The sequence below is a fragment of the Schistocerca cancellata genome, chromosome 2 (assembly GCF_023864275.1).
Source record: "Schistocerca cancellata isolate TAMUIC-IGC-003103 chromosome 2, iqSchCanc2.1, whole genome shotgun sequence".
NCBI classification, from domain to species: domain Eukaryota; kingdom Metazoa; phylum Arthropoda; class Insecta; order Orthoptera; family Acrididae; genus Schistocerca; species Schistocerca cancellata.
The window spans coordinates 402376620-402398211 of record NC_064627.1 but is presented as its reverse complement, the minus strand read 5'-3'; the positions used below and the strand labels follow the sequence as shown (position 1 = coordinate 402398211).

The following is a 21592-nucleotide window of genomic DNA, read 5'->3' as shown; positions in this document are numbered from 1 at the left end:
GGAAATGAATGTGTTGACATGCTGGCCAAACAGGCTGTCGGTGCACCAGCCTTGGAGATTGGCCTTTCGGAGAGTGACCTCAGCTCAGTTTTGCGGCAGAAGGTACTTAGCGCCTGGACTGAAGAATGGCACACCCATCCTTCACCCAGCAAACTTCGGACCATCAAGGAGGCTACCAGTGTGTGGCACTCCTCCTTGCTGGTCTCTCGCTAGGACTCTGTTGTCCTGTGCCGGCTATGCATTGGCCACACCTCACTGACACACAGCTATTTATTGCGCCACAAGGACCCACCTTTATGTTGCTGCAGGTCAGCTTTGACGGTGGTTCACATCTTGTTGGACTGCTCGCTTTTGACTCCACTCAGGCAGACGTTTGCACTGCCTGATACGCTTCCTGCACTTTTATCAGATGACGTTGCGATGGCAGATTTAGTTTTGAGTTTTATTCGTGCAGGGGGTTTTTATCACTTGATCTAAGTGTTTGTCATTTTTTTGTGTTGAGTCTAGCCTTTGACCTACGATTTTAGACTGGGGTTTTTAGTGTGTTTCTTGGTGGTTGGCTTTTCTTTTTTTGTTTCTATGGTCAGCCAACCACTGTCACACTCGGTGTGATTTTAATTCCTTTTTTCTGGTCTCTGTCAGTGTCTGTCTTGTCCTGTGTTGTCTCTTGTCATCGCCATTGTTTGTTTTTATTCTTTGTTCAGTATTTATTGTAGCCATGTAATCATTGTACTTTGCTTCTCACTGTATTTCTTGTTTTTGTAATTATTTTCAAATGCCCCATAATTTTCTATGCAAACATTTATCTTTCATAGATATTATTTACTGTTTCCAAAATAAATTTATTCCAGTTGTCTCCATTTTATTGCTCCAAGAGATACATTTTCTTTTTTGTTGAAAGTCTTACATTGTGGTATCTTGTAATTATTTCAGGTGTGTTCCTCCTCCTCCGTAGTTATATTCATATCATAATTTCTAAATTTTGATTTGTTCCCTTTATTACTGTGATATCTATATTTTAAAATAGGTTATATCGGGTAGTCAGAAACAGTCTGAAAAGCTTGTAAGGGTTTAGACTGGGACGCTAGATGATAAATAATTGTTCAGGAAAAAAATTAATGTCTTGTGCCATTTCCAAGTAATTTAACATTGAAATTAGTGATCAGTTCAATTGCACATGCAAATTTAAGCAGCCTGTCACAGACAGCATCACCAAACTTGTACTACATTTCATTTTGTCAAATTGAACAAGCCTAGTTTTGCTCACCTAGCTTAAATTTATCAATTCCGAAAAAGCGACATTTTGAACAAGTGGTAACTCTTGGATCCAGGTTGCCTGTGCATTACTGTATTTTAGTGTGTGCAAATGTTTGACTTTGCACACACAATGACCTTCAGCTCCAATCAACTTGAAAACAGTGCAAGGTATCAGATTTTCTCCTGACAATTGTGTTTTTACCAAGCCCCCCCCCACCCCCCTCTCCCGCAACACACCTGCAAGCTTTCAAGCTTTTCAGACTGTTTTTGACCACTCTGTATGTAGTCCACATTTTTGTAGAGTATTTACCATTCTTACTCCCCTCTTCTTTATTGGCATTAGCATATAATTTATTTATTCATTCACTAATTCATCCAGAGATCATCTCATGATATAGGATTTGTCATTATAATACTATGAAAAAAAAAAGCTTAAAAAACACATACACACAGAATAAGTAAATATGCTTTTAAGAGGATAGGATGGCTGGGTCAGATTGCCTCTTTATAGGCACTTAGATATGTAAATATATATTTTGTGATTGCTGGTAGTATTACTTTTTATAATCATATCTTGGTGTAAATTATTTTGTGTGTCTCGCTATATCTGGGATGTGTGTTCACAATGCAGTAGTTGTGGGAGAATGAGAGTGTGGCTAAGAAGTTTGTACTCGTAATTTGTAACAGATTACATTCTGATACCATAAGTCCATTATAATTGCCACTGAGATCAGATCTAATTTTAGAATTCTGTACCCACCTCAGTTTTCATGTAGTAATATTTTATGTAAATGCTTATGGCAACCTATTTATTATATGTATATGGCAATATGAGATGCTATTACAACAAGACTTTGAAATAGAGCAGCAAAAAACTCTGCCTCAGGAGAATTGCTTCTTAAGAACTAGCAGTAATCAGACAACATTGTGGTATTCAATATTCCTTGATAATGCTTTTGCATTTGAGAAATCTCCTGGTGGAACAGTTCTCCATGTTTCTCACTAATGGTGTCAAGGCTATTCTGGGAAGAACGCCAAATGGTCATTCAAGAAATATAGTCTGTGTGGCATAGTTACGTATTATAAGGGTGTATTTGGTTCTTGCATGTTGTCCTTACATGATGTGTCCACAGTTTAAGACTTTTGCACCCAAATTTTATTTTCTTCTTGTGTTCACAATAATAATTGTTATTACAAGAGTGTAATGTTAGTTGAGGTATGGATATACCAACTTAATGCCTAGGGTAATGTATAATTTCTTCTGTCTCCCTTATCATTTAGAAAGCCCACTACTCCACACTACAGTGGCTAGATTGCCATTTCCATCATCATCCTTGTATCGAAGACTACCCTCCTCACTGTTATTATCATGAAATGCTTAAAGAGCGCAATGTTACATACACTATGTGATCAAAAGTATCCAGACACTCCCAAAAACATACGTTTTTCATATTAGGTGCATTGTGCTGCCACCTACTGCCAGGTACTCCATACTAGTGACCTCAGTAGTCACTAGACGTCTTGAAAGAGCAGGATGAGGCGCTCTGCGAAACTCGGTCTTCGAACATGGTCGAGTGATTGGGTGTCACTTGTATCATATGTCTGTATGCGAGATTTCCACACTCCTGAACATCCTTGGGTTCACTGTTTCCAACGTGATAGTGAAGTGAAAATGTGAATGGACACATACAGCACAAAAGCGTACAGGCCAACCTCATCTGTTGACTGACAGAGACTACTGACAGTTAAACAGGGTCCTAATGTGTAATAGGCAGACATCTATCCAGACCATCACACAGGTATTCCAAACTGCATCAGGATCCACTGCAAGTACTGTGACAGTTAGACGGGAGGTGAGAAGACTTGGATTTCATGGTCGAGCTGCTGCTAATAAGCCATGCATCATGTCAATAAATGCCAAATTATGCCTCGCTTGGTGTAAGGAGCATAAACATTGGATGATTGAACAGTGGAAAAACATTGTGTGGAGTGATGAATCACGGTGCACAATGTGGCGATCCGATGGCAGGGTGTGGGTACTGTGATTGCCCAGTAAACGTCATCTGCCAATGTGTGTAGTGCTAACAGTAAAATTCGGAGGCAGTGGTGTTATGGTGTGGTCATGTTTTTTGTGGAGTGGTCTAACATCCCTTGTTGTTTTGCATGGCACTATCACAGCACAGGCCTATGTTGATGTTTTGAGCACCTTCTTGCATCCCACTGTTGAAGTGAAATTCGGGAATGGCGATTGCATTTTTCAACACAATCGAGCACCTGTTCATAATGCACGGCCTGTGGTGGAGTGGCTACTCAACAATAATATGTCTGTAATGGACTGGCCTGCACAGAGTCCTAACCTGAATCCTGTAGAACACCTCTGGGATGTTTTGGGACACCGACTTTGTGCCAGGCCTAACCGATGGACATTGATACCTCTCCTCAGTGCTGCCATTCCTTAAGAAACCTTCCAGCACCTCATTGACTGTATGCCTGCAAGAGTGGAAGCTGTCATCAAGGCTAAGGGTGGGCCAACACCATACTGAATTCCAGCATTACCAATGGAGGGCACCACGAACATGTAAGTCATTTTCAGCCAGGTATTCGGATACTTTTGATCACACAGTGTATAACATTCTGGATTTTGTTTAGAGCTTTCAGAATTATTGTAACAAAGTACTGACCGTATTTAACACACGAACCAACAAAGTTCTTCAAGCTATTACCTTTTTCCCATAGTTAGTTGTGGAATTGGGCTTTTAAGGTATATATCATTTACACTCAGACGACTACTTCCAAATGAAGTTAAATCAGTGATAAGGGAAAATATTTTTATGATATGACATGATTATAATTTCAGTTAGAATTTCACAGTTTTGAAATGCCTCCCAGTCTGAAGCCCACACTTTAAGTTTGAACATGTCTTCCAGGTGCAAACATTTTTGTCTTAAAGAATGTGTGGTGAGCTTGTGAAAAATTGTGTCTTTAATTATGTATCATAAAGAAATCTTGTGTTTTAATAATATTTGTTCATATATATATTTTAGGATACAATGGTACACCTGTGATCGCGGTATTTTGAAGTAGTGCCAAAATGGGAGATGATTTAGTAACGTGCCTAATCGACGAAATCTGTCTTGAAGGACTAGATGGCATTACACTTGACGGTATGTTATTTTTTCACCTGTAAGCTCATTCAAATATGAATATCTAGATATAATTACAAAATAGGTACAGATGTAAAGTAATACTATATTATCTGTATTATCAGATAAAAGAAAAAGATGGTGTTTACAGAAACAGTATGTTTGTGTTGTGTGAGATTTTTCCCATGTAGCAGATGTATTTAAATCAGCTGTGCATAACTCATATGTCTGTAAATTTTAATTAGGAAGTAATCCAAAATTTTAGGAGTAAATGAAACATGCTGTACATAATTGTCACTATTCAGGTGGGTGTTCAGGTTGTGTAATGTTCATTTAAGTGAAACATTCAAATAAGTGCCTATTTTCCTGATTGCACAATTCAGTATGGTTTCTAAACAATCTCCAGATGAGATGTAAAGTTGCTATGTCATGGAGTGACAATGTTGATGGAGTACATTCTTTGGAATTTTGAAGGCACCACATATAAAATTCTATGGGCATTAACAACTTGTGCAGAAAGCAGACTGCAGTCGTAAGTTTTGAAGGCATGAAAGAGAGGCAGGGGCTGGAGATGTATTGAGACAGAGTTACAGCCTGTCCCTAATTTTATTCAGTTTGTACATTGGATGACCAGTAAAGGAAACCTAGGAGTAATTTGGAATGGAAATTAAAGTCCAGGGAGAAGAAATAAAACTTTGAGGTTTGCTGATGACATTATAATTTTGCCAGGGATGGCTAAGTACCTGGAAGATCAGTTGGATGAAATGGATAATGCCTTGAAATGAGATTATAAGATGAGTTTCAAACAAAAAAAAATACAGGTAGTGGAATGTAGCTGAATGAAATTACGTGATGCTATGGAAGTTAGATTACGAATTAAGAGGCTAAATGTAGAAGAAGAGTATTTTATTTATAGCTTCGATTTTCAGAAACTGTTGTATACATTTTAACTGAAGACATTGAAATATCCCAAAAACTACACATTGTATCAAAAAAAGTTATAATTCCAATTTGTTTGTCTCGGAGAGGGACATGCAACAATACCACACTCGACCACCATCCCACCCCATGCGCGGTTGGTGGGTGGCTGGGGGGAGGGGCAACTTTGAAATCTTCAATGGGAACCCCCATTTTTTATTGCAGATTACGATTCTGCAGCAAAGTCTACACATGTTTTGTCTGAAGCATTTTCTTCGTTTTGCTACAGATGGCACTGTAATTGGAGGAATAGAAAGGGTTACATAATCATGATTTATGACATGCTACTCAATGGCCCTTGAATATCCAGTGGCATGAGGGACCCCACCTCCATGCTGCAAGGTTAGGACAGGCCAGAATTTCATAACTTTCAATCGGAAACCCCATTTGCAACATTGTATTCCTATGATATATCGAACAGGGGACTACTTAACGTACCACCATGGCTATGTGCGAACTACAATGTATCATAATAGGCGATCAGAACTCACGTATCATGAAGATTTGGAGCAGACAGCAGTAAACATTACAATATTTGTGCAGTGTGTATTGCCTGCACATCTACCTATCATTTGGAGAACAGATATGCAAGTGGCTGGAAAAGTGAAATGATCCTGATTTACGGAGAATGTAGGAAAAGTGTTGAGGTTCCTGTTGCCTTGCATACTTAGTGTTTTCCAGAGGAAGCTCATTCTCATTCATTTTTTTACTAGGTTGTGAATGCCTTCATGTCTGATGGCAGTGTACACACAGGCCAAAGGAAACAAAGCAAATGTGTTATAGGAGAAGCTAATGAAATAGCTGTACTAGCGGTAGTGCACCACAACTCTCAAATACGCATCCAACAATTATATCACCCTTCAGGTATGTCTTTAGGTAGTATTGTTACGACACTGCATTGTCATAAGTATGTTCCATATCACGTGTCATTGCATCAAGAACTTCATGGTGCTGATTTCCATAATGGATATGTTAACAAATGAAAATGACCCCCACATTCTTCGCTGAGGTATTATTTCCTGATGAGTCTACATTCACAAACCATAGTAGTGTTAACCAGCACAACATGAATTGCTAGAGTGTAAACAATACCCACGGGTTATGGAAAGTTGACCATCAGCATCCTTGTTCGGTTAACGTATGGTGTGGCATCATGGAGTACAAACTCATTGGTCCATATTTTATTGATGTAATGTTAAATGGATGCAAATATTGAATGATTTTGGAACAGAAGTTGCCAATACTACTGCAGGATGTTGTCCCACACATGCTATAACGTATGTGGTTTCAGCATGACAGTTGCCCATCGCATTACACAATTGGAGCAAAGGGAGTATTAGACCATGTTTACACTGGTTTGTGGATCAAAAGAGGTGGCTCAATTAATTGGCCCACTAGTTTGCCGAATTTTACATCATCAGATATATTTCTGTGGGAATATTTAAAAGATAACGACTTTCAGCAAGTGTCAACAGGCCATGAAGATGTCGTCAACTGTATCATAAATGTCTGTGCTGACATTCCTGCAGATATGTTTCTGTCCTGTGTATTATCATTTCAAAAGCAGATTACTATGTGTATTGGTTGCACTACGTTTGAACACCTAGTCTAATTGGAAAAGTAGATTAGAGTTCGCCTCGAGCCACAGCCACAGTGGTGTATTGAGTAGTCCCCTGTTCGACCTGTCAGAGGAACGCAATGTTGTGAATGGTGTTCCCAATCAGAAGTTATGAAATACTGGCCTGTTCTATCCTTGCAGCATGGATGTAGGGTGCCACATGCCATTGGATATTCAGGGGCCATTAAGTAGCATGTCGTAAATTACAGTTGTGTACCCATTTCTGCTCCTCTGATTACAGTGCCATCCATGGAGAAACAAAGATAATGCTTCAGACAAAACTTATGTAGATTTTGCCGTAGAATCATAATTTGCAATAAAAAAATGAGGGTTCCCATGGAAGATTTCAAAGTTACCCCCACCATGCACCAACGGGGTGGAGTGGGGGGGTTGAGTGTGGTATCATTGGATGTCCCTCTCCGAGAGCAACAAATTGGGATTATAACTTTTTTTGATCTGATGTGTAGTTTTTGAGATATTTCAAGGCCTTCAATTAAAATGAACACTGTATATTCCAGAATAAAATTTAGTCATCAGTTGAAAATACAGGGTGTACATGAAGTGCAGGGACACTTTCAATTATTTATTGCACAAGAACTAAACATTGTACAGATGTCATACATATTGCATTTTGAAGTGAAACTCTGAAAGTGTTTTTTAATAAACATTCGATATGCGGATCACGAGTGACTCAGCAGACGTCAATAGGGTAATCGAATTCTTGCCGTACCCGTCTGAGCATGACATGATCGAGTGTGGTAGTCACTTCCCGTATTCTCTCCCGTAGCTCTGCTACATCACATGTAGAGACAGTACATACACCAGATCTTTAATGTGTTCCCATAGAAAAAAGTCATATGGACTGAGATCTGGTGATAGGGGAGGCCATTTCATGAAACAGCTGTCCCCTTTTGTAGCACGGCCGATCCATCAGTGCGGCAGCTCTGTGTTCAGGTACTCCAATTTGAATGGTTTCATAGACAGCTTCTATCGCAGGACTTTCCGCACTGTCATTGGAGCCATTTTGAGTACACGGGATGCACAATGCACTGATTTCCTTAGACTCTTTATGAATGTCTCTCATACGCACTCCACACTCATTTCACTCACACTGAGACGTCTGCTTCTCTTGGCTGGGCACAGGCAACCCGTGATAACGAATTTGTTGTGCCGGTGGTAAAAGGCCTTCCTTGTTGGTGGCTTCTTACTGTACTTGGTTCTAAACATCCATTGAACAGCTGTGGCACACTTGTTTTTGTCGAACTCCAACACACAGAAAGCTCGCTCCACACCTGAACTCACCATGTTTGTGACTAGTGCTGACTATCGGCAAATTACCGGTGACATACCACCAGCTTGACTAAAAGAAGGCATTGATTTACAGGGCACATGAGGTATTGAGGAACATTCTCTTTTGTAACAGGGGGAAGGGTGGGAGATAATTCTAGATGAAGAGCAAGTACTGCGATAAACTTTTTTTCTTTCACCACTTTGTGGGAGTTGTCAGTGAGAAAAAGTGTCATAAATGTTTGAAATTATGTCAAAAGTTTGTTGCAAGTTAGTAAGCGCTCTATTCTCAAGGTAGGTAGTTCTTACCCACACAGCAATTATTTCCAGGCAGTAAGTGATATGTTTACCAATTTTGCTTGAAGTCAGTCCAGTGTTTTAGGAGATGTGGAACATAAGTACATCAGTTTTTATAATACAAGGTGTTTCAATATGAATATACGGCTTTTAAGGCTTTGTAGCACATATTACATTCACCTTACAATTACAGATAATACACCAAATGAAAGAGAAGCACAAACAGTTTTTCTTACAATTATTCAGTGTGAACACCAATCACACCTCGAGTCAATAGGGGAGTTGTTCCGAAACCTTGATGAATGTGTCAGGAGTAACTGTTGCAATAACACTGTTTCTAAAGTCAGATAGAACGACTGGTATTGGAGGCACATACACATGATCACGTCAGATCGTGTGTGAACATGGAGGTCATGCATAAAATGCTGTGTCAACCGGACCCTAGTGCCCAATCCACCGGTCGGATACAACGTCGTTTAACCAGTCACGTACTGAGTTAAGCCAGTGAGGCAGCACACCATCATGCTCCCAAATAAAGATGTGTTGTTCATCTTCTTCCCATTGAGGCATGGGCTCTAGCACATCAAGATAAGAAACATCAGTTATAGTTGATTCACTGAAAAAGAAAGGCCCATAAACTTTCCGTGGGTGTAATTCTTGGGGCTAAGCGTGAGAGACTCACACTCATTCAACTCGTTTTTCAGTCACTCTTTGTCATTCCATACTCTTCCCATTGTGCACAGGTATACAAACAAAACTGTTTGAGTTGCTCTTTCGTTTGGTGTATTATTTACAATTGTAAGTAGAACACAATAAATGCTACAATGTCTTAAAACCGGTATGTTCATATTGAAACACCCTGTATGTATGGATTTAGAGATCAGTGATTTTTTGGGTCTCTCCTATGTGTGCCCATTTTTGCCATTACACAGTCTCAGCCTTCCCTTTTATCGCAGTTTCAGTCTTCATTTTGTATTGTTGTAAGTTATATCTGTTTATTATATGCCATAAAATGTTGTGAGAGTGTTGATGAAGGAAGCAACAGCTTAGAGAGATCAAATTGCGTTGATCCTCCTTGCCTATCATCCAGATCATAATTAGAAATTGCCTTTCTGTATACTATTTTTGACATGTTATAATATGTCTCTGATGATGGCAGTCCTCCTTCCCCTTTTCCTGTATTCCCTACTATTATGATTATTTGTGCATCATGACCCTACTTAAAGCATCTGTTCATGGAGCATCCTTCTATGTGTTACTGGAATCATCTCTTTTATTTGTAGCGTGTCTACTATATTTGTACCTTTCCTATCTTCCACGGCTCCACAATAGTGAATGACGTGTCTAGTTAGCCCGTTTATGGCTCGAGTATATGTTGAATATGCCTTTTTCTTTATTTTGTTTGTCATTTACCAATTATTTTCATCTCTGTTTATACTTTGTGGCAAAATCAAACAATGTAAGGTCCCCCCCCCCCCCCCCCTGCACACACACACGGCTACTGTCGATGGGCCCTAGTGTGCTTGCATCTGACATGAGCAGTAATCTGGGGTGAGTGGTGGGTGTAATGGGGCATGGGGCACAGCTGTGGCACCAAGCACAGGCATGGTGGTCACAGCAAAGAGCTGCTAGGCACAGAGTTGGGAGGCTGTGCTGAGGGAGGGGCAAGGGAGAGGAGAGACATAGAAAGGGGAAAAGACCAGTAGCTGTATATTGCTGGAATAGAAAGCATGCGTAGTGTTGGAGTGAAAACTGCGAAGGATGTAGAGGACAAAGACTAGTGAAGGTTGGGGCCTTGAGGGTTACAAGAATAAAGTAAATGCTATAGGGAGAGTTCCCATCTGCGCAGTTCCAAAAAGCTGGTGTTGATAGGAAGGATCCAGATGGCGCAGGCTGCAAAGCAGTCATTGAAGTGAAGCACACAGTGTTGGGCAGAATGTTCTGCAACAGGGTGATCCAGCTGCTGCTTTGGCTATGGCCATTCATGTGGAGAGACAGCTTATTCGTTGTCGTGTCCATGTAGAAATAAACACGCTGGTTGAAGCTTACTTTGTTGATCGTATGGCTGCTTTCACAGGTAGCCCTGTCTTTGATGGGTAGGAGATGCCAATGACGGGACTTGAGTAAGTGGTAGTGGTAGGGTGTGTGAGACAGGTCTTGCATCTGGGTCTGTGGAAGGGCTATGAGCCATGAGGCTAGGGGTTGGGAGCAGGGATGGAGCAGGGATGGACAAGGATATTTTTTAGATTCAGTGGGTGACAGAATACCATTGTGGGAGGGAGGAGAAGAATAGTGGGTAAGATATTTCTCGTTTGAGGGGCATGACAAGAGGTAGTCTAAACCTGGCGGAGAATGTGATTCAGTTGCTCCAGTTCTGGGGTGGTACTGAGTCATGATAGGACTGCTCCTTTCTGAGCAGAGCATGGGACTGCAGGAGGTGGTAGATGACTGGAGAGACAAGGCATGAGAGATCTGTTTCCCCAACCTTGTCCAAAAATAGATCTCCCACTGCCCACGGTGTTCGCTAAATACGTGAAGGATATGCTTAGCCTTTAAGTCAGAAAATATTCACATCATATTTGCAACTCCATGGATTTTGTTGGGTACCTCAAAACTTTATGATTCTTGATTCTGACATTCTTGTGAGCTTTGATATTGTCTCTCTTTTCATCATTGCCTGTACAAAGATCTTTGGAACTTATTGGCCAGAAATTTGACACGACACAATCAACGTTTTCAGGCATGTCTTCGCATTGTCATACTTTCCTTTCAAGCATGGTTACTACAGGCAGACAGAAGGAGTAGCCATGGACAGTTCTCTTTCACCAGCTGTCACCAACATGTATATGGAACATTTTGGGGAGGAAAACCTGGAATCAAATCAGTGGAAATGTACCTGTTTCGTCCGGTATGTTGATGACACTGTTGTCATATGGACTCCTGGAAGAGACAAGCTGAATAATATCCTTATATCTCTTAATTCTATACACCAGAACATCAGTTTTACCGTGGAAGTCGAAGTGGATGGAGCGATCCCCTTACTGGATGTTCTGGTGAAAAGAAGAATGAATGGAACACTGGGCCATTGCATGTGCCATAAGGAGATGCACATAGATCTCTACTTACATGCAGATAGCTACCACCATCCTGTGCGCAGGAATGGCATGTTCAAAACGTTGGCACATAGGGTTCGCAGCCACTGTGACAGAGAGAGCCTCGACCAGGAGCTTGAACATCTAAGAAGGGAGTTGCGGAAAAACAGCTATGAAGTGGCAGATTTTGAGAGCTATATGTCCTATACTGACTGCCGAACTGGCAGAAACTGAAGAGGAACCTCAGGAAAATGTTTCCTTTGCATTTGTGTCACATTATTCAGAAAGGCAGGATGAAGTCTACAGAAGCATCGAGTGTAGGCTGTCTTCCCTCCACCAAATGAAACACAGGCACAGCTTGGTAGCATCAAGAATGACTATGTACTGTGTAAACCTAGGGTCTGTCAGATCCTCTTGCCAATGTGGCTTGACTTAGGTAGGTCGAACAGTGCATACTATCTAAGATCATTGCCAAGGACGCTAATGGCATCCCAGACTGCAGCAGCCTAAGTCGGCAATTGCCAAACATTGCCTATCCTAATTGCACAGAATGGATTACAACCATACTTTTGGGAATGTGTCATTAAAGAATCCATCAAGATTTGAGTAACAGAACTGCTGATCAGTCGTGATACTAGCTACATTCTCAGCGAGGCCTGGGAAACTGCATTGAGTCAGATTAAGAAGAGAAAGGGGATATCCCATGGTGAATTGACTTCAGGGAGAGAGAACAACATCAGAGACACTGCCAGCACATGTCCCTGGTGCAAACCTCAGACCAGACAACTTGGTGGTGGGAGGAGATGTTGGATGGGGCATAGATTGCATGCAGGATGTCAGGTCAGAGGGAGGGAGGGGGGAGGAGGAGGAGGAAATACAAGCCCTGAGCCAGCTCCCAGGCAATCAGTTCATCAGCATAACTGATGCTAAACGATGGCAATTTGATCACTTGCCAAAATATTATGCCCATTGGACACTGGCCTCCACCTATTTGCATGTGAACTATTTTGTCACTATGACATCCTTCTTTTATTATTTTTGTCTAAATTTCATCCCACCCAACAGATTTATGATTTTTTAAGGATTTTCATGACATGATATGTGAGAAATTTAAATCCTCTATATCTATGTTTCATTGCATTGGGATTTATGTTAGGAGAAGGGTTCCCCAGAGATGAATTTACTGTTTTACTATTTGTTTTGTCCATTTAACTACAATGTCAGATATTCCCGTGTATTTATTTCCATATATGAGAAACTCCACATCATGGTTGTTCTTTTCATCCATCTGCAGTTTTCTCATTGTAATGCAGGAGATCATGATGCCTTCAGTTACCCATGAGGGGTGTTTTTTTTTTTGTCACTTTTGCTGGATGAGAAGAAAGTTTGATTCAGTTTTTGAGAAAAATATATTAGCATTTTGCAGACTAAAGTACCTGATTCTTTTCACTTTATCAGTCTTACCTAAATTTGGCAGAAAAAAAAGGGCTGAATGGTTAGATATCCCCAAGTATAAAATGAACTTTTGTGTAACACCTTTAATTGATATTGCTCACAATATTATCTGTACATGGCGCAGTATGTCGTGTTAGTCTAGCATATTCATTAAAATTTAGTGAGGCCATATATTTATAGATAACAAGTCCTTCAGAGAAATGGCAAATGTGTCATCAGCTCTTATATGTATATTGAAGTCAATGAAAATTATGACCATTTTGTACAACTATTCTGTCTGCAACCTAATCAGAAATGTTTAAAATTTGTCTAGAAATGTACATGTGATTGAATAGCCATTCTTTATTTAATGAGATGTTTCCTTTATTCCAAATTATACACATTCTGTCAGAACTCTCCATACCGCATTTATATTTATATGTTTATGACATTTCACTTAATAAGCTTGTGCTTAAAACTTATTCATAACACAACCTCCCGGGGAAGAGGTGGGGGGGGGGGGGGGCACATAGCTCGTTTGTGAGTTCATGCATGGCACACGCAGGCCCCTGAGCTATTCCAGCCATTTCTTGCTTCCTTGGCTACAGTCCCTTCCCCATACCCCTCCCTTTGTCCTCACTCTTTCCCTTCTGGCTCCTCCTTCCCCTCTCTCAGTATCCTTGCTTACATCAGGCCACTATCCTCCTGGTTTCTGGTATTCCTTCTGGTTTTTGTTCCTCTTACTTTTCTTTTTTTGCATTCCCTTTTTGGCATTTTTGGTCCCCTTTTGGAGTTTGATTTCTCCTGCTAAATTTCCTCTCCTTAATGTGAGCCAACTGGGGAAAGACATCCTTGCTGTGGCTGTGTGGCACCCACAGGGCGAACCCTTATTGGTGTGGGTGATATCAGGGTGGACACTTTGCATATGAAATGTATTAAGCTTTAAGCTGCCCATCCTGGTATGACCATCTGTGCTGTTGGCAACTGATCTTTTAACACTGCGTCTTATAACCCTGCAGCCTCCCCTTCCCTGGCTACACACTGGGAGGGCCAGGCTCACTGGCTTGAGGTGGAACTCTTCCCCCACTATGTGGTCTGCACTGGGACTAACAGAGAGACACTTTCATCATCACCAAGCTGTTATTTTTCATGGAAACTATTGAAGACGGGTTTGGCAAAGTGGACACTCTTGAGTAAGATGCAGTAAGATTCGCTGTTCATCATGAGTTGTTCTGCCACCCAATTTGCAGTCGTTTGTGCCTGTGCCCATCTTGGCGACATTCCGGTGTCCACTATTCTTCATGAGTCATTGAGTATGGTTCAGGGAGTCATTTTTTTAAAAGGGACTTCATCCTTCAGACTAATGAGGAACTCGGGACCAATCTGGAATGGCAGGCCATTCATTTTGTTCAGTGTGTTCAGAAAGGCTATAAGGCCAATTAAATTGATACCGGAACCTGTATTCTGGCATCTGAGTGGGATACCATCCCAGAGAAGGTCAAGATTATGTGTTATCAGTGTTACTTGAAGCTATACATCCGGCCACCCATGAGGTGTTTTCATTGTTTGCATTTCAGGCACATTTTCACACTGTACAGCAGACCCTCTATGTAGTGAATGTGGATCCCACTAATTCTACATCTACATCTACATCCATACTCCGCAAGCCACCTGACGGTGTGTGGCGGAGGGTACCTTGAGTGCCTCGGTCAGTTCTCCCTTCTATTCCAGTCTTGTATTGTTCATGGAAAGAAGGATTGTCGGTATGCCACTGTGTGAGCTCTATGGGCTCTAATCTCGCTGATTTTATCCTCATGGACTCTTCACGAGATATACGTAGGAGGGAGCAACATACTGCTTGACTCCTTGGTGAAGGTATGTTCTCGAAACTTCAACAAAAGCCTGTATCGAGCTACTGAGCGCCTCTCAAGCAGAGTCTTCCACTGGAGTTTATCTATCATCTCTGTGACGCTTTCGCGATTACTAAATGATCCTGTAACGAAGCACACTGCTCTCCGTTGGATCTTCTCTCTCTCTTCTATCCACCCTATCTGGTACGGATCCCACACTGCCGAGCAGTATTCAAGCAGTGGGCGAACAAGCGCACTGTAACCTACTTCCTTTGTTTTCGGATTGCATTTCCTTAGGATTCTTCCAATGAATCTCAGTCTGGCATCTGCTTTACCGACAATCAACTTTATATGATCATTCCATTTTAAATCACTCCTAATGCGTACTCCCAGATAATTTATGGAATTAACTGCTTCCAGTTGTTGACCTGCTATATTGTAGCTAAATGATATGGGATCTTTCTTTCTATGTATTCACAGCACATTACACTTGTCTACATTGAGATTCAATTGCCATTCCCTGCACCATGCGTCAATTTGCTGCAGATCCTCCTGCATTTCAGTACAATTTTCCATTGTTACAACCTCTCGATATACCACAGCATCATCCGCAAAAAGCCTCAGTGAACTTCTGATGTCATCCACTAGGTCATTTATGTATATTGTGAATAGCAACGGTCCTACGACACTTCCCTGCGGCACACATGAAATCACTCTTACTTCGAAAGACTTCTCTCCATTGAGAATGATATGCTGCGTTCTGTTCTCTAGGAACTCTTCAATCCAATCACACAATTGGTCTGATAGTCCATATGCTCTTACTTTGTTCATTAAACAACTGTGGGGAACCGTATCAAACGCCTTGCGGAAGTCAAGAAACACGTCATCTACCTGGGAACCCGTGTCTATGTCGTGGACAAATAGCGTGAGCTGGGTTGAGGGGAGCCCCTGTGTTCTGCCGCTCATATGTGTTAATTGTCATGATCATCACTCACCCCATTTGCTGGATTGCCCAGTTAATAAGAGGGAAAAAAAGATACAGGGGTATAAGTCCCTTGATCATTTATCCTATGCTGAGGCTCGCAGGAATATGACCATCCTCATCCTCTGTTTATGACATCTAACTCGGCCTCTGTTACATCCTTTCCCCTATTTCCTCCTCCTTAGCCCCAATCTCATCTCCCTCTTTTCTCCCCTTTCCTTGTGGCTTCTGTGCCCTTTCCTCTGATTGCCACCCCATTACCTGGCCAGAGAAGTGTCCCTCGTCTTTGGCGCCTGCTGGTGACAGCCCCCCCTCCTGGGATCCCTCTTCCCACCCCCATCCCCATCCCCTCCCCCTCCCCACAGCGTCTTCCTAGCCAGAGGCCTACTGCCACAAGTTGGCTGTGGGTCTCCCAGTACATGTGCCCTAAGGCCGCCCGCTCTCTCTGCTCTCTCTCAGTTCCAAATCTCGCTGAAGCCTGCTTTCTCTCTCTCTCTCTCTCTCTCTCTCTCTCTCTCTCTCTCTCTCTTTTCAGACCCTGCCCTCCTCGACAAAAGAGGAGAAGAACATGAGTCTCAGGACAAAGACCGTATGGTGCCCCCAGATATGCAAATTCCCTTTTCGCAACCTGCCTGAGTCAGAACTCTTGTTTGCGGATGTCACTCTGTTGTTGTTGGTGAGGGATGGTGACCCAGTGACATGACTGGCTTTGGCCTATTTACTTCTTGTTTGGATCTCCGTTCCACGCTTCACCTTCTGGAGTTGTAATCCCTTATTTCCATTTACTTCACAGCTTGTGTCGTTCTCTAGGAATCTCACTTTACTGATGCTCACTCACTGACCCCTGGTGGGTTCTATGTCTTTTGTTGCAACCCTTTGAGGGTTTCTGGTGGCGTCTGCACATTGGTCTGGATGGCTGTCAGGCTCCAGCTCTTGGCTAAAATATAACTACAGATCAGCAAGTTAAATGTTTATCTTTTTGTGTGTTTTCCTCAAAGTATATTTACTAAATTTCATACATATTTCTCTGTTTAAGAGATTTAATCTCGTGTTTTTATAATTGTAAATTTATTCAGTCTGTAGCGCACTAGTTGCTCTTTTGTTTTGATTTATAAGTCAGTCAATCAGGCTCCAGCTCTGAGCTGGTATGTGTCTACAGAGCAGTAAGTTTATCTTTCTTCTGTGATTTCTTTGTAGAATATTTATTAAATTTCATGTGTATTTCTTTGTTTAAGAGGTTTAATCTCACATTCTTGTAAGTGTAAATTCATTCACTCCGTAGCGCAATAATTACTCACTGAACAACCAGCTATGCAGCTCATTAACACATCAGCATCAAATGTTGACACATTAGGAGGGTAGCAAGTTGCATATCTAGGATTGTCTGCTTTTATAGTTCACTTCTTCAATTAATCATGCTAGGTTGGCTAGGATGTTTTGCATACTGTGTGTGGACGCAGGAGGAGCTAGTTACAGTGGTCAGTCACCTTCAGGTTGCTGCCTCAAGCCTGTAGCGGTGGTGGAGAATCTGGCTCATCACATGGGACACCTCAGGTGTCGCTTGTTTTGCCCAGGGGCTGTGCTTCTGAGGTGCCTCCTAGTTCACCCAACATGGTGGGTCTGCCCTTACAGCAGGATGAGTGGAAGGCAGTAATGAGTTCGCATTGCTCAATGTGGAGGGCCAATATGGAGACTGGCCACCTGGCCTCACCCATTCATCCTGTGAGAGGACTGGTGGCAGCTCCTTCAGCAGACACACGGGGGGGGGGGGGATTTACTAGTTGTTGGGAGCTGCAATGTTAGGCACGTTATGGAGACCCTTAGGCAGGCAGCATTCAGGGCTGGAAAAAAAGCCAATGTGCACTCGATGTGTCTGCCTGGGGCCTCATCTGAGATGTGGAGACCCTTAGGCAGGCAGCATTCAGGGCTGGAAAAAAAGCCAATGTGTGCTCGATATGTCTGCCTGGGGCCTCATCTGAGATGTGGAGGCGGCCTTGCCTGTGGCTATCAAGCGTGCAGGGTGAAGTTGTCTGCTGGTTGTGGCTTGTGGCAGCACCAGTGATGCATGTCGCGTGAGTTCTGAGCTAATCCTCACTGCACGCTGGCGGAGTTGGTGAAGACTGCTGACCTCATGCGCAGGTGATAGGAGAGCCCACAATTTGTAGCATCATTCTCACAGTTGATGGGGGTGTTTTGGTTTGGAGCCCAGTCGAAGATCTCAACCAAAGGCTACATCAACTCTGTGATGGTCTTGGTCACAGATTTCTGGACCTGTGTTATCATGTGGGGATTTGTAGGATTTTGCTTGATAGGACAGGGGTGCGCTAAACAAGGGAAGCAGCTACTCAGGTAGCAGAGTATTTGTGGAGTGCACATGACAGTTCTTTAGGCTAGACGGTACCTCAAGGTGTTCTGATGAACACTCACTTATCAATATGCAGCAAGGGAAGTCAAATGGCATTTAGAATAAAGACACTTCAACCATCACAATTTTATCAGTAAACTGTTGAAGTATTCATAATGAAGTTCCTGAATATACTGCCCGCCAGGGAAGTTCGTGCACTCAAATTATTCTTGGGACCAAGAACTGTGAGATATTTAGTGAGTCATGGAATGTGTATCGGAAAGACAGATTAGAGGCTATAGGAGGGGGATTGTTCATTGCAGTTGGCAAAAATATTCTCTCTCTTCAGGTCGAACTTGAGTGCAACTATGAAGTTAGCTGGTCATATATAACAGGTGTAGATGAAACCAAATTAATTGTTCGATATTTTTACTAGCCACCCATTCCACTGTGGCAGCTGTAGGGTCGTTCAAAGAAAGTCTAGGCTCAATAGTATCTCAATACCCAGATCATGCAAAACTCGTTGGAGGCAACTTTAACCTGCAGAGTATAGACTGGTATGTCTATGGATTCATTGCGGGGAGAACGGACAGACAGTCATGTGAGATACTTTTGAACACACTTTCTGAAAATTGTCTTGAGCAGCTACTTCAGCAGCCCACGTGCAGTGGAAATATCTTAGACCTTGTAGCTACAGATAGGCCACACCTTATCGACAATGTCAATATATAAATGGGGATTAGTGATCCTGATGTCATTATAGAAACTGTGATTATGAAAATCAATCAAGAAGGCTAGGAGAGTGTATCTGCTAGATAGAGCAGATAATCAGTTATTAACATCTCACTTAGACAGTGAAATGGCATCACTTAGTTCCAGTAAGATGGATGTAGAGGAATGATTGTAAATCATGGTCGGGAGAGTGATGTGCCAAGTAAATGGATAAAGGATGAGAAAGATCCACCATGGTTTAATAACCAAATTCAGTGGATGTTGAGGAAGCAGAGGATGTTGCACTCTCGGTTCTAAACTGAAGGTTAGCAGAGATTTGTGCGTCTGTGTAAAGGTCTATTCACAAAGCATACAGCACCATCACACCTTACCGAAAGACCTGACAGCGAACCCGAGAAAATTCTGGTTGTATGTAAAATCGCTAAGCAGATCTAAGGCTTCCATTCAGTCTCTTATTGACCAGTCTGGTGTAGCAGTTGAAGGTAACAAAACAAAAGCCAAAATTTTAAATTTCACATTCAAGATATCGTTCACACGGAGATTCATACAAATCTACTGTCATACGACCATCGGACAGACTCCCATATTGATGACATAGTAATAAGCATACTTGGCGTAGTAGAGAAACAACTGAAATCAAAATATCCACGGGTGTACTGCCGGTCTACAGTGTCCAATGGGCACAATATTTCGGCGATCATACATGTCGCCTTCATCAGGTGAACTGATGGACTGAGCTCCTGTGAACGGCACGTTCACAGGAACTCAGTCCGTCAGTTCACCTGATGAAGGCGACATGTATGATCGCCGAAATATTGTGCCCATTGGACACTGTAGACCGGCAGTACACCCGTGGATATTTTGATTATCAAATATGTCAGGAGAAACTCAAGAATCACAACAACTGAAATATTTGAAAGCAAATAACTCACCAGGTCCAGATGGAATCCTAGTCCAATTTTAGAAAGAGTACTCTATGGCATTGGACCCTTACCTACCTTACATTTATCGTGAATCTCTCACCCAGCAAAAAGTCCCAAGTGACTGGAAAAAAACGCCGGTGACTACAGTGTTTAAGAAGAGTAAAAGAACAGACCCACAAAATTGCAGACCAATATTCTGAACTTCTGTTTGCTGGAGAATCCTTGAACATATTCTCAGCTTGAATATAATAAACTTTCTTGAGACTGAGAAGCTTATGTCTACAAAGCAGCATGGTTTTAGAAAGCATCACTCATGTGAAACACAGCTTGCTCCCTCTTTCCTGGGAGCTATTGAAGAAGAGCAACAGGTAGATTCCATATTTATGTATTTCTGGAAAGCATTTGACATGGTGTCCCATTGCAGGCTGTTAATGAAGGTACGAGCATATGGAATAATTTCACAGATATGTTAGTGGCTCGAAAACTTCTTAAATGATAGAAACCAGTGTGTTGTCCTCGATGGCGAGTGTTCATCAGAGACAAGGGTGTTGTCAGGAGTGCTCCAGGGAAATGTGATAGGACTGCTGTTTTTCTCTATATACGTACATGATTTGACGGACAGGGTGGGCAATTATATGTGGTTGTTTGCTGATGATGCCATGGTGTATGGTAAGGTGTCGAAGTTGAATGACTGTAGGAAGATACAAGATGACTTAGACAAAATTTCCGGTTGGTGTGATGAATGGCAGCTAGCCCTAAATCTGAAAAAATGTAAGTTGATGCATATATCAAACCTGTAATGTTCAGGTATAGAACTACTAGTGTCCTGCTTTACATGGCCATGTCGTTTAAATATCTGGGCGTAATATTGCAGAGCAATATGAGATGGGACAAGTATGTGAGAACTATGGTAGGGAAGGTGAATGGTCGACTTCTCTTTATTGGGAGAATTTGAGGAAAGAGTGGTTCACCTGTAAAGGAGACTGCATATAGCATGCTAGTGTGACCTATTTTCAAGTACTGCTTCAGTGTTTGGGATCCATACCAGGTTGCATTGAAGGAAGACATCGAAGCAATTCAGAGGCAGGCTGCTAGATAGCTTTAAATTTCACATTCAATATATTGTTCACACAGGAGAATCATACAAACATTGTCATATGACCATCAGACAGACTCCTGTATTGACAACATAGTAATAAGAATACTTGACATAGAGAAACAACTGAAAGATTTGAAAGCAAATAAATCACCAGGTCCAGATGGAATCCCAGTTTGATTTTATAAAGGGTACCCACGGCATTGTCCTCTTATCTACCTTACATTTATCATGAATCTCTCGCCCAGCACGAAGTCCAAAGCTAATCTCGAACAATACGTAAGTGTTACACAGATACTTTGGGAACTCAAATGGGAATCCCTGGAGGGAAGGCAACGTTCTTTTCGAGAAATGCTATTGAGAAAATTTAGAGAACCAGCATATGAAGCTGACTGCTGAATGATTGTACTGCTGCCAACATACATTGTGTGCAAGGACCATGATTAGATACGAGAAATTAGGGCTCATACGGAGGCATTTTTCCTCGCTCTATTTGCACAGGATCTATATGTAGATGTAGATGAATGTTGTTAGTATGTGGATCCCTATTTATATCAAA

At 41.8% G+C, this 21592-nt stretch overlaps 1 protein-coding gene across 1 annotated transcript in view; it reads left to right on the top strand.

Annotated features, from left to right (window-relative positions):
• Positions 1–21592, top strand: part of LOC126161840 (general transcription factor 3C polypeptide 1) — a 359490-nt gene that overhangs the window by 5934 nt on the left and 331964 nt on the right. Inside the window, exon 2 of the mRNA XM_049917946.1 lies at positions 4302–4421. Within this exon, the coding sequence (XP_049773903.1) occupies positions 4349–4421 (73 nt within the window). The 5' untranslated portion in view covers positions 4302–4348. The remainder of the gene's footprint in view (positions 1–4301; positions 4422–21592) is intronic.